This window comes from Triticum urartu, chromosome 3A (genome assembly GCF_056163025.1).
Source record: "Triticum urartu cultivar PI428250 chromosome 3A, HENAU_Tu73, whole genome shotgun sequence".
NCBI classification, from domain to species: domain Eukaryota; kingdom Viridiplantae; phylum Streptophyta; class Magnoliopsida; order Poales; family Poaceae; genus Triticum; species Triticum urartu.
Window position 1 is genome coordinate 398764152 of NC_141875.1, and position 13923 is coordinate 398778074.

Consider the following 13923-nt stretch of genomic DNA (forward strand, 5'->3'; position numbering starts at 1 on the left):
TTGTTGTTTTTTTGCCTATTTTAGTGTTTCGTGGAAAAGGAATATCAAACGGAATGAAACCTTCAGGAGAGTTGTGTTTAGAACAAACATGATCCAGGGGACTTGGAGTAGACGTCAAGAAAGAAGCGAGGAAGCCACGAGGCAGGGAGGCGCGCCCCCCACCCTCGTGGGCCCCTCGCAGCTCCACCGACCTACTTCTTACTCCTATATATATATATATCCATATACCCCGAAAACATCCAGGAGCACCACAAAACCCTATTTACACCACCGCAACCTACTGTACCCAAGAGATCCCATCTTGGGGCCTTTTCCAGAGCTCCGTCGGAGGGGGAATCGATCACGGGGGGCTTCTACATCAACACCATAGCCTCTCCGATGATGTGTGAGTAGTTTACCACAGGCCTTCGGGTCCATAGTTATTAGCTAGATGGCTTCTTCTCTCTCTTTTGATCTCAATACAAAGTTCTCCTCGATCTTCTTAGAGATCTATTCGATGTAATTCTTTTTGCGGTGTGTTTGTCAAGATCCGATGAATTGTGGGTTTATGATCAAGATTATCTATGAACAATATTTGATTCTTCTCTGAAATCTTTTATGTATGATTTGTTATCTTTGCAAGTCCCTTCGAATTATCAGTTTGGTTTGGCCTACTAGATTGATCTTCTTGCAATGGGAGAAGTGCTTAGCTTTGGGTTCAATCTTGCGGTGTCCTTTCCCAGTGACAGCAGGGGCAGCAAGGGCAGCAAGGCACGTATTGTATTGTTGCCATCGAGGATAAAAAGATGGGGTTTATATCATATTGCTTGAGTTTATGCCTCTACATCATGTCATCTTGCCTAATGCGTTACTCTGTTCTTATGAACTTAATACTCTAGATGCATGCTGGATAGCGGTCGATGTGTGGAGTAATAGTAGTAGATGCAGAATCGTTTCGGTCTACTTGTTGCGGACGTGATGCCTATATACATGATCATGCCTAGATATTCTCATAATTATGCACTTTTCTATCAATTGCTCGACAGTAATTTGTTCACCCACCGTAATACTTATGCTATCTTGAGAGAAGCCACTAGTGAAACCTATGGCCCCCGGGTCTATCTTCTATCATATAAGTTTCAAATCTATTTTATTTTGCAATCTTTACTTTCAATCTATATCATAAAAATACCAAAAATATTTATCTTATTATCTTTATCAGATCTCACTCTCGTAAGTGACCGTGAAGGGATTGACAACCCCTTTATCGCGTTGGTTGCGAGGTTCTTATTTGTTTGTGCAAGTACAAGGTGACTTGCGTGTAGTCTCCTACTGGATTGATTCCTTGGTTCTCAAAAACTGAGGGAAATACTTACGCTACTTTGCTGCATCACCCTTTCCTCTTCAAGGGAAAACCAACGCAGTGCTCAAGAGGTAGAACGGCACCTCCGCGATCTGCACACGTTCGGCTCGGTGACGTCCCACGAACTCACGATCCAGTAGAGTGTCGAGGGAGAGTTTCGTCAGCACGAAGGCGTGATGACAGTGATGATGATGCTACCGGAACAGGGCTTCGCCTAAGCACCGCTATGATATGACCGAGGTGGATTATAGTGGAGGGGGGCACCGCACACGGCTAAGAGATCAATGATCAACTTGTGTGTTCTAGGGTGCCTCCATGCCCCCGTATATAAAGGAGCAAGGGGGAAGGCCGGCCGGCCTAGGGCCGCGCCAAGGAGAGGGGGAGTCCTCCTAGTAGGAGTAGGCCTCCCCTTTTCCCAGTCCAACTAGGAAGGGGAAATAGGAAAGGAAAGAGAGGGGAGAGGGAGGAAAGAGGGGGTGTCCCCCCCTCTCCTTTTCCAATTCGCACTCCCAAGGGGGGGGGCGCGGCCAGCCCTAGGCCCCCTCCTCTCTCTCACAAGGCCCGTGTAGGCCCATTAGTTCCCTCGGGGGTTCCGATAACCCCCAGGCACTCCGATAAATATCCAGTGACCCCCGGAACTCATCCGATGTCCGAATATAGTCGTCCAATATATCAATCTTTATGTCTCAACCATTTCGAGACTCCTCGTCATGTCTGTGATCACATTCAGGACTCCGAACAAACTTCGATCATCAAATCACATAACTCATAATACAAATCGTCACAGAACGTTAAGCGTGCGGACCCTACGGGTTCGAGAACTATGTAGACATGACCAAGACTCATCTCCGGTCAATAACCAATAGCGGAACCTGGATGCTCACATTGGTTCCTACATATTCTACGAAGATCTTTATCGGTCAAACCGCATAACAACATACGTTATTCCCTTTGTCATCAGTATGTTACTTGCCCGAGATTCGATCGTCGGTATCTCAATACCTAGTTCAATCTCGTTACCGGCAAGTCTCTTTACTCGTTCAGTAATGCATCATCCCGCAACTAACTCATTAGTCACATTGCTTGCAAGGCATATTACCGAGAGGGCCCAGAGATACCTCTCCGACAATCGGAGTGACAAATCCTAATCTCGATCTATGCCAACTCAACAAACACCATCGGAGACACCTGTAGAGCACCTTTATAATCACCCAGTTACGTTGTGAAATTTGGTAGCACACAAAGTGTTCCTCCGGTATCCGGGAGTTGTATGATCTCATAATCATAGGAACATGTATAAGTTATGGAGAAAGCAATAGCAACAAACTAAATGATTATCGTGCTAAGCTAACGGATGGGTCAAGTCAATCACATCATTCTCTAATGATGTGATCCCGTCAATCAAATGACAACTCATGTCTATGGTTAGGAAACATAACCATCATTGATTCAACGAGCTAGTCAAGTAGAGGCAAACTAGTGACACTCTGTTTGTCTATGTATTCACACATGTACTAAGTTTCCGGTTAATACAATTCTAGCATGAATAATAAACATTTATCATGATATAAGGAAATATAAATAACAACTTTATTATTGCCTCTAGGGCATATTTCCTTCAACCGCGAGATCTACAATAGACAATGATGGTTGCTATGGTTGTTGTCAAGAAAGCTGCAATGGGCATCGGCAAAAGCTGGAACTGGCCACCGGTAGAGCTGCAACCAAGGTCTACAAAAGTCACAACGTCTAGGTGTTGCGATAGAGAGAAGCTTGAACTGACGACATTGTTTGCTGCAACCATGTGTACATTTGCGGGAACAGACCGACCATAGAGCTGGAAGCATGACCGCGAGATGCTACAATCGGCAATGGTGGTTTCTGTAGCTGTTGTTGAGAAAGCTATAACCAGCATGAGCAGAAGCTGGAATCGACCACTAGTAGAGTTGCAACCTACGTTTACAAAAGTTGCAACAGCGAGGACTGGGGTGAGCCCAGTGCTATAACCGGCAATGGCGTTTGCTACGACCGGCGTCAACCGATTCTACAACCAGTCATTGTGCTACGATCTCGGTCGACAAGGAGCTGTGATTGACACAACAGTGCTCGGTGGCAGAGCTCGACGAACCTTGGACATGGTGGTTCCCTAGAAGCCATGGCGTCACCCTCGCAGAGCTCGACGACCATGGCCATGGTGTCTCCATCAGGGAGAGGAATCACGCAATGTGCGTGCCAACACGAGGAAGGAGATGATTCTGTGGAGGGGGGGTCCAACAATGCGGGGCACTCAATAGTGGTGGAGCTTGAAGCCCAACTCTGGTGGGCCAAAAAAAGTTTTTTTGAGGGACGGCTTTTTAGGGTTTTTTTAGGGAAGGCTAGGCGGGCCAAAATGAAAGAAATAACCTATGGGCCAACAGAAAAAAAATGTGTACAAATTACAAAATATTGGCCAGGTCATGGCCCATCCGGCCTTGTTGTAGCTCCGTCATTGACACTCAAATCGTATGCCCGCGCGGCGACTGGCCAAAATTTTGGCCGGTCAACTAGCGCCTATCATCACCCCCCTTTTTTTCTTGAGGGTATCATCGCCCTTTTTTAAGGGAAAAAAGGCAACATTGCATAGGTGTCTTGGACTCATGGTATCAGCGGGTAATGGAGCCCATTTCTTTTAGGCATATATATAGGGAGTTCCTCGTTGCGGCAAATTGCCGAGCGAACGCACAGGCGCGACTCCAGCTCGGTCGTCCCATTAGCGTAACACAGTAAAAAATCCAAAAAAGACTGCTTGAGAAAGGGATTGAACCAGGGACCTATTGTTAGGTATGAAAGAGCATAGCCAACGAGATAGATAAGCTTTCTTAAATAACTATGGCGCGCGAAGCTAAAGGTAATATAAGTCCGAACATTTTGTCAAATTCCGAAGGCGGAAATTATTTTGAAAAAGTGTTTTTTTAAAGCGAGCACTTTTCAAATTTGACAAGAAAAACTAAAAATCTCGAACATTTTTGGAATATGTGAACAAAGGTTTGATAAACTGAACACTTTTTTGAAAATCATGAACATTTTTCAATATGTGAACAAATTTTTGTTAAAGGGAACATTTTTTGTAACTCTGAACAAAAATTTGGAAATGCGAATATTTTTGCAAATCCATGAACAAATTTTGACATAAGAATATTTTTTTGAAACTCAGAACAAAAATTGAAAAAATGTAAACATGTTTTAAATTTTCGAACTTTTTTGAAAAAATGGACAGTTTTTATGAAATCACGTTTTTTTTAAAACTGTGACAATATTCTTAAAAACGAAAAGGGGATAGGAGAAAATAAGAAGAAAAAAAATGAAGATGATCATTTTTCAAATTCCAAAACAAATTTTGGAAACGTGACCATTTAAAAACATGGAAATCCTGAACAAAATTGGACAATTTAAACACTTAAAAATTTGTGAACATTTTTCGAAACTCCCAAACAAAATAGAAATAGACACATTTTCAAAAAATTCGAACAAATTTTGAAATGGAAACATTTTTTGAAACTACAGAACAAAATTGGAAGAAACAAACATTTTCCTTAGAATTGCGAATGAATTTTGAAAGAGGAACATTTTTTCAAACTCCAGAAGAAAAATTGAAAACACGAACATTTTTTTATATTATCAACAATATTTGAAAGGTGAACATTTTTTCTAAATATGCGGAAATTTTTATGAAAATTGGAGAATTGTTTTTGAATTTGTGAACAAAAGATAATAAGAGGAACATTTTTGAACTTCTGAACATTTTTTGAATTTTTGAACAAAATTTGAAATTCTCAAGTACAAGAAAGAGAAGAAAGAGGAATTGCAAAGAAATAGAAAAAGTGAAGTAAAGAAACAGAAATTTTAAAAAAGGAAAGGTTTTTTCTTAAAACGCAAACAATTTTTGAAACTACAGAAGAAATTTGAAAACGTGAACAATTTTTGGAAACCCAACCATTTTTTGAAAAATGAGAATTTTTTTAAACTCACAATTTTTTGTAAAAGACAAACTTTTTTATAAATATGTGAATAATATTCAAGAAACATGAATATTTTTTGAAATAAAAACGAAAATAAAAAAGGAAAGAAAAAGAAAGAGGAAAAGGAGAGAAAGAAAAAACGAAACAGCAAAAAAACCGGTTCAGGAACCTCCTAGAAAGCTCCAAAAAAAAACGGCTCAAAAACCTAAAATCGGTGGTCGGGCCGGCCTACATCATCCCTCGTTGGCGAACCTCTTCTAGTAGGGCGTTGTTTTTCGTTCACTTGCATGCTCCAGTCTTGGGGGTTATTGCGGCGTGTACAGGCAATGCAGGTTATTGGTTCGATACATGGAGCTTGCTGTTTTTGCGATTCTTTTATCTCGCGAAGCGGAACCCGAATGGGCCGGCCCAGTGTGAGCGTATATATACACGTACAGCTAATACCTAAGGCCCAGTAAAAATGGGAAACAGAAAAAACAAGTAGTTTTATGAGGCCCATTAGTCCGTTAAACATCAACCTCACGGCCCTTACCCCTTTATCCTCCGCTTCCGAACTCCATGGCACGGCACCGCCATGGCTCCGCTTCCTCTCCCCCTTCCCGCCACTCCCTACCCACCCAAACCCCACGAGTCCCCGCGGCCCGCCTCTCTCCATGCCGCGCTCGCCTCCCTCTCCCAGCAAGGCAGCGACCACGGCAGCCTCCGCGACGCCTTCGCCCTCGTCTCCCGCGCCGAGCGCCAGTCGAGCCCCGGCGCTGCCGTTGCCGTCGGCCCGGAGGTGTACGTGTCCCTCCTGCAGTGCTGCGTCGCCGCGGGGTCCCTCCGCGCGGGACGCCAGGTGCACGCTGCCGCCGTCAAGCGCGGGCCCTACTACTGCCGCCACGCCTACATCGGCACCAAGCTCGCTGTCTTCTACGCCCGATGCGGCGCGCTGGCGGACGCCGAGCGCGTGTTCGACGCGCTACCCAAAAAGAACGCCTTCGCCTGGGCCGCCGTCATCGGATTATGGAGCCGCGCCGGGCTGCACGCTAGGGCCCTCGACGGGTACATCGACATGCTGCAGGCGGGCGTCCCCGCCGACAACTTCGTCGTGCCCAGCGTGCTGAAGTCATGCGCCGGGATCGGGATGGTCGGGACCGGGAGGGCGCTGCACGGGTACGCCTGGAAGGCGGGGTTCATGGAATGCGTATACGTGTTGAGCAGCCTGGTGGACTTCTACGGGAAGTGTGGCGAGGTGGATGACGCGCGGGAGGTGTTTGATGCAATGACGGAGACGACGGTGGTGACCTGGAACTCCATGTTGATGGCGTATATAAACAATGGGAGAATCGATGCTGCTGTGGAATTGTTCTATCAGATGAGGGTTGAAGGCGTGCTGCCGACGAGGGTGAGCGTTCTTAGCCTTCTGTCTGCATCGGCCGATTTTGAAGCTCCTGATTGGGGTAGGCAGGGCCATGCCGTGGCCGTATCGAGTGGTTTAGCGATGGATGTAATTTTGGGGAGCTCAATCATCAACTTTTACTGTAAGGTTGGGATGGTCGAGGCTGCAGAGGCCGTGTTTGAGCAGATGGTTGAAAGAGACGCTGTTACATGGAATTTGATGATTGCTGGGTATTTGCAGGATGGGCAAACCGACAAGGCTTTGATCACTTGTCGAAAAATGCTCCAGTCTGGCCTTAGGTTTGATTGTGTGACGTTGGCATCCATTATCATGGCTTGCATGACATCCTGTGGTATGGAGATGGGCAGAGTTGCTCACGGCTATGCAGTTAGAAACAACCTTGAATCAGACCAAGCGGTTGCTTGTGGCCTGATAGAGTTGTATATGAGTACTCAAAGGACCGAACATGCACGCAGGCTGTTCGATGCCATGAGTTGCAGAGACATGGTCGTGTGCAGAGTGATGATTTCTGCTTATGCAGATCATGGGATGAGTTCTCAGGCTCTCAAGGTTTTATATCAGATGCAGCATCAGGGCATATCTCCAAGTGCAGCGTGCTGGGATTCAGTCATTTCAGCTTTTATGAAGAATGAGCAGATTAGTGAGGCCCTAGAGATCTTCAATGAGATGCTACTAACAAAAACACGCCCAAATCTACGCACATGGAGCCTGTTAATAAGTGGCTTGTCTCGAAATGGTATGCACTGCGAGGTAATGAATCTATGCTGCAAGATGCAAGAAGTAGAGCGAGCACCAAGTCCAACAATTTTCTCCGCAGCACTTGTTGCCATGAAGGCTGCAACCTCGGTACAATATGGAAAGGCAATGCATGCGTGCATTGTAAAGAAGGGCCTATTGTTGTCCAAATCCGTTATACAGTCCCTGCTAAACATGTATGGCAGTTTCAGTGACACAGGCACGGTAGAAAGTTTACTAGGCTTGCTTGCTGCTGCACAGTAAATAACGCAGCTGCACATAGTTACATTACATTACATAGCGTTTGCACATATCAACTTGCTCATATTCATCATCAGATGGCTATTCTTGGATCAGAAGGTTCCAATCAGAAAATGAGCAAGTACATAGTGCTACTGTTGGCAAAAAGTGTACAGTTTGGGTTTCTGTAACCAGGGATTGCACGCCGAGAGACATGTTACATCTCTGGTGTCTCCCTAGTTTGCTCTTTTTTTTTAGAGCCTACTCACAAGTCACAACTCGTCCAGGGAGAAAAAAAGGCCCCCGCGTCGCTCCGCACGAGCGACACGGGCGGCGCACCAACCACCGCCGCCGGCAGTCGTCTTCTTCGCGCCTCCCCCTCGCCGCCGTCAGAGTGCGCCACCGGCCAAAGGCCGTGTGGCAGCGGCGGCGGCGGGGCCTCGTCTTCTCCAGGTCGCGGGCGTCCTCGTGTCGGGCTCGTGCGGGTGCCAGCGCGTGGTCCGTCGCGCGGGCTGCGCTAGTGCTCGGGAGCTCCCAACCTCCGGCGGGGCGGCGGATCCGGGGCCCCCGCGCCCGGATCTGGTGTGGTGCTGGGTGCGCGGCCGCAAGGGGCGGCGTCTGCCGGAGCGGCAGCTTGCGGATCTGGCAGGGGCGGCGGCGGGTCTGCACGGCTCTTCGACGTGTGGCTCGATGTGCGCGCGAGGGTGCAGTGGCTGATGTTGGGAGGCACGGAGCAGAGGGTGCAGGTGTGGTGGATCTGAGGCTTCCGGTCTCCGGCAGGCTTGTTTGCATTGGCGCGTCTGGTTCATGGCTGCGGCCGGGAACCGTGGTGGTTCTCGGGCGGTGCTTGGCGCAGCGGGGAGGTGGAAGAGGTGGATGTCGACGTGGGGATTGTGTGCTATGCAGTGCTCGAATCTGCTTGGATTCGAAGGTGTGGAGGAGCTCCGGGCGAAAGTCCAGCACTGACCTTGGGTCGGTGCCGGCAACAGCGGCACCATGGTCATAGTGTCGTTCCCCTTCTTGAAGGTGTTGCCATGGTGCTCCTTTGCACGACTCTCCGGGAGAAATCCCTAGCTTCAGCCCTAGCTTCAGATGGCTGAAGCGGGCGATGACGGCGGCTACGTCGTTTCCTTCTTTGAGGCATCGTCTTGGAGAGTCAGCATGTTGCAGTTTGCACGGATCTCTTCATCGTCAGGGGCAATGGACGTCGGGGCGGCGGCTCCGGATGGTTTCTGATTGTGAGTCGAGATGGCGATCTCGGGAACAATGTGAGTGGTAGCTCTATGAGGTGGGGCTCTATCTCGACATTGGTTGGGTGGCATCCTTGTTTCGCTTGGGCGTAGGGGTATCGGCTCGGTCGATGCGCCCCAGAGGGGGCGGTCTGACTTTACATCGCGGCGGCGGCCCCGAATGTGGTGCGACGTTCGTGGTCTGCGAGCGGTTGCCCTGAGCAGTGTGGGCTGCGGGCAGCTGGGTTGTGCGGTGTTGCTGCTCGGATGGAGCGGTGCTATGTCGGGGCGGCGGTCCCGGAAGGCGGTGCAGGCTGATTGCGCTGGGCGCGACGGAGCGGTGGATGTCGGGGCGGCGGCCCTGAGAGTATTACTGTGGTGACTAGACTTCTGTGGCAACGATGATGGTGGGAGCGATATCGGCGACGCGGCAATGGTTGCGGTAGTCGGCTCTTCTCCGGCGTGTCCATGATTTCGCCTCGGCTTGCTTGTTGTTGTGGAGTCGAAGCTGCAGCGGCAGGGCCCTGTGGTGTACGATGACTAGCTGCAGGTGGCCCGTTCGGTGATCTTCCGTGGCGCCAGCCGTGCCTGGTTTTGTTCTTCTGGGCTCTCCGTTTGAGTCGGAGCTGCGTTGTCCGGTCGTAGGTCGACTTGTCGTCGATTAGGGTGGGCTTTGCCTTGTGTATTTCAGTTTATGAAAGTGGGCTTGGCCCTTACTGTTTCGGTTTTTGCCCAGTTTTCCGTAATTAATTGGGCAATTCTTTTCTGCTTATTTATTAGATGAGGCAATCTTTACCTTCGTTTCGATTTTATTTTTGCTCTTTTTTGTATATTAGAATGTTTGAGTCTCTGGCCCTTTTGGGATTTGTGAGAAGACACGACATGGTCTAGATTTGCTGGGCGGATTACTTGTACTGAAGGATAACTGCAAACTGTAATATTCTTTCATTGCAAATACATGCGTCCCTAGAATTGCAAAAAAATACTTTTCCTGAAATGATAAATAAAAAGTTCTGCTTTGTACGTTTACTTGCACTGAAGGAACTCTGATAAACATAATTTATCAACAATCGATCACTGACTGTAATCGGCCGATGCTTTTGTTTGCAGAATCTAAAGAAGACGGGGACAAACAAATGATCAGTTTATCCTTGGCAACTTACCTGATCGACGCCACATGATTAGGCTGCCAACTCTCATCCATCGACAAGGCATGATGCTCCTACCCAATCCAAGGCGTCGACAATGGCGGAAAGGCGGGGGCGACACGATCCGGCTTTAGCAAGGCAGCCACGTGGGAAGTGGGCCGCTCGCTTTATGGCACAACGAATGATGGAAGGACGGGAGCCACCATGTGTCTTCACCAAAATTTCCATCGACCGCCTTTCTCTTCAATTCCCTACCTATCTTGGAGCGATCGATTAGTCTCTGCTTTGATGCGATTATGTTCTGTTCTGCTGCCGGGGAGAGCGTTGGCTGGTTTTTTTATTAGCACACTCCACTAGGTTTTATTTATTGATGATCATCATGCGGGAGATCAAGGCATGAGTCTCCCCGCATCTAGAGTAGTAGCAAACCTACGTAGATTGTGAGCTTTATATTTCGAGCCTCTTTAAGAGATTGTTTTCCTCCTCAAGAAAAATACTTCCTCCTCCCGCCTACGTCGCCGCCGATCCGCCCCACCTCCGAAGATCCCCCCCTCCCCCCCTCGCGGCCGGTGGGAGAGACCCGTTATCGTTTTTGTTAGGTTCAACGTTTTGGTTGAGATTGCGTGGCAGAGGAATAATGTCCCTCACGTCTTATTCCCATCCTGATGATGCGAATAGCGTTGTCGGAGGATGTGTGGAAGTGTGTCTTCGTTGGATTTCATGGGATTCGATCGGTGCTGGTTTTCGGTGGATCTATTTGGATCCACTTTTGTTTGTCTTCGTTCGTGTAGTTATGGGTTTGATCTTTCCGATTTAGAACTCTCTTAATCAGCGATGGTTGCTGTTCTGGTGCGCTGTCCTTTGCGGCCTTAGCATGACGACTTTCCGACTGTCTACTACAACAAGGTTTGGCAATGAGGGAGGGCAATGATAGCAGCGCAGCTTCGGCTAGCTTCAGTGCTTGTAGTCGTCGCTAGGTGGTCTATGAACCTAGTTGTAATTTTTATTATCTCTAGTGTTCTCTGTACTGCCATGTTGATGAACAGATTGCAAGTTTCTCTCACAAAATAAAAATAAAAATTCAAGCCTGTTTTTTGATAGAAGAAATTACACCTCGCAAATAAGGATCTAGATGCTATGATTTCTCTAATTACAACTTCATGCCCCCCCTTCTTGGCAGTGGCAGCAATATCATTAATCGCATTTTGGCAATCTGAAGCAATATGTAATCTCTGAGTGTTAAGATCCAATGCCAACACCAGGCCCTCACCACATGCCAGTGCTTCTAGAGTTGGTAGGTCTGTAACACCTGACAAAACAAGAGCAGACGCATCCAAGTAGTGGACTTGCTCATCCCTGCATGCTGCTACAACAACACCAGTTCTCCTAGACCTCGACACTCCTCCGTCCACAATGATCTTAAAAGATCCTATTGGCGAAAAATTCCAAACCCTGGAAACAATTTCTAGTGCCACATGCACTTGTGGTTTTGTCACCTTAAGCTTTTTCAGATCATTCAACTCGGAAATTACCGGTTAACAAACTCATGCATGGCAAAAGGACTTTGAAAAATGCTATCATGGATCGCCTTCCTCCTTCCCATCCAGATCACCCACAAAATAACTACCAAGCAGACCATCTGTTCCTGTGATACAGACTCAAACATAGAGAACAACCAAGACTTGGGGTTGGGTTCGTTCGTTGCCATCATTTGCTCAGGTAGATCCCCATCTACCAACGCACACACGCATCGACTCATGGAACACTCAAGGTGAGAGTGTTTCCAAGAATCTTCAGCACCGCACAAGGAGCAAGCAAACGAAACACACATGTTACAGTGCTTCCAAACATCTTCAGATGGGAGTGAAACTCTTGCCAAACGCCACAGGAACATATGAAGTTTTGCGGGAACATCAACATTCCATAATCTGCGCCAACCATGCCCATCACCGGTTGCATTTGAAAGGGTCGGGGCTCGTCAAGCCACACTTCTCTTCACCTCTCCATTGCCACCGGCATGTCGTAACAGGAGCGAGCTGAGAAAGTGATGCTCCTTCCGAAATTCCATGACCAAAAATCCTCCTACTAGTTGGTACACAAAGGTGTATAGAATATCACACTCGCGTCTGAAGGTAAAAAAACTAATTGAACCAAATTGCGGTTCTAACTAGCATCAGGGTTGATCAACTCACTAACAAACTACGGCGGGTCCTGTGTGCGTGATAAAAGGGGCCTCATCAAATCATCCCTCGGGAGCCAGTTTTTCTTCCAGATATGAGTGCTCATGCCATCCCCAGTCCTCCTGATAAGGTATTGAGACAAAACATCCCGTTCTTCCACTGTTGCCCTCCAAATCTGATATGGGTACGACCCAAGTTAAGCATCAAGTAAGGAAATATATGGCCTTAACAATGCGTGCACCGAGGGAATCTGGAGACCAGAATTCTCCATGCTTGTCTCGCAAGTAACACAAGATTGAAAATCTCAGAGTCCCGAAAGTCAATGCAGGTTGTGTCATGGTGACGAATGATACCCATGCCGGCTTGCGCTTTCTCTCCATGCTTCCTGTAAGTGCATCTAGTGCCATCCCTAGTTGGTTTTGGAGTATTGACGACAAACTTGGTTGAGTGACAAATGTGTTTGTGAGAATTGTAGGATAACACAGGTAGTAGTCCCTTATTGATTCGGTTTACCTACCAGAGATGACCCCTAAAAATGTGTGAAGACATTGAAGACAATGGTGGTTCCTGAAGACATTCACGATAAAGATTATGACATGTGAAGACATTCACTTGAAGACTATGGAGTGCGAAGACATAGTTGTTTCGTAGTTTCCTTTTCTTCTTTCTTGAGTCATGGAACCACCGTACTGTTAAGTGGGGTCCAAGTGAACAAAGTCAGAGTGACTGATGCGACGCTCAACCAAAATCCTATGTCTTCGAGCGAAGACAATGAGAGCAAATCTTATCCAGAGCTGGATGAGTTAGCTTTACTTCTAGCCCAAGTCAAGCTGCCGCGTGTGTTTGAAATCCGAATGTTGGTCACGTGTCGGTTCCATAGTGACCCAGGATCATTTCAGACATGTCAGGTCGGGTTGCCTCCTGGCTATAAATAGCCCACCCCCTACGCCATAAATTGGTGGCTGCTCAGAGTTAGTGCATAGCTTTTGTCGTTTGAGAGCAACCCACCTCCGAAGCATTTGAGAGATATATCCTTGCGAGGACAAAGCCCAAAACACCCAGAGCCAAAGAGTGTTAGGCATCACTGAAGTCTTTCTATCTGCGTGACCTAAAGACTTGTTACACTTGAGGACTGTGAATCCTCCAGTCGGTTAGGCATCATGTTCTGAGCATCCAAGAGTCATTATGGATCACTGGTGAGCGAAGTCTGTGAAGGTTTGGAAGTCTACCTTGAAGACTTACCAGAGTGATTGGGCGAGGACTGGGTGTCCTTAGCTCAAGGGGAATAAGGTGAAGACACGGTCTTCTGAGTTAAATCTCAGCCTCCCTAACCAGACTACAGTTGTCACAACAACTGGAACTGGTCTACCAAATCCTTGTCTTCATCAAGCAACTGGTTCTATCCCCCACTTCCCTTTACTTTACTGTTTGTCTTCGTAAAGTCATTGCTTGCGTGTCTGATCTGTTTGACTTCACTTAGTGAAGACTATTTCCTGTTTGGCTTCATACTGTCTTTCATCCTGATCCATACTACCTAGCTGCTGATAGTCTTTGTGCTTTCACTACATTGCTTACTTGACTATGGCTCGTCTAGTGTAGTCTATCTTCCGCTGCATATCAATAGGTTCATTACCACTATTTGTCTTCAA

General features: G+C 47.4%; 1 protein-coding gene across 3 annotated transcripts; it reads left to right on the forward strand.

Annotated features, from left to right (window-relative positions):
• Positions 1-5884: 5884 nt before the first annotated feature.
• Positions 5885-10601, forward strand: CRR21 (Tetratricopeptide repeat (TPR)-like superfamily protein). Of its 3 annotated transcripts, none has more exons than XM_048707805.2 (2): positions 5885-9005; positions 10057-10601. In XM_048707805.2, exon 1 carries the CDS (start codon positions 5915-5917, stop codon positions 7739-7741), a length of 1827 nt encoding a protein of 608 aa, XP_048563762.1. In that variant the 5' UTR covers positions 5885-5914; the 3' UTR covers positions 7742-9005; positions 10057-10601. The 3 variants fall into 3 exon arrangements, with proteins under 3 accessions (XP_048563762.1, XP_048563763.1, XP_048563764.1); XM_048707806.2 differs by having other exon boundaries at positions 5885-8985; XM_048707807.2 differs by having other exon boundaries at positions 5885-8463.
• The last annotated feature ends 3322 nt before the right edge of the window (positions 10602-13923 follow it).

What these genes read in the sequence shown, in the direction of transcription:
- CRR21 (XM_048707805.2), top strand. Translation starts at nt 5,915, where the DNA reads ATGGCTCCGCTTCCTCTCCCCCTTCCCGCCACTCCCTACCCACCCAAA.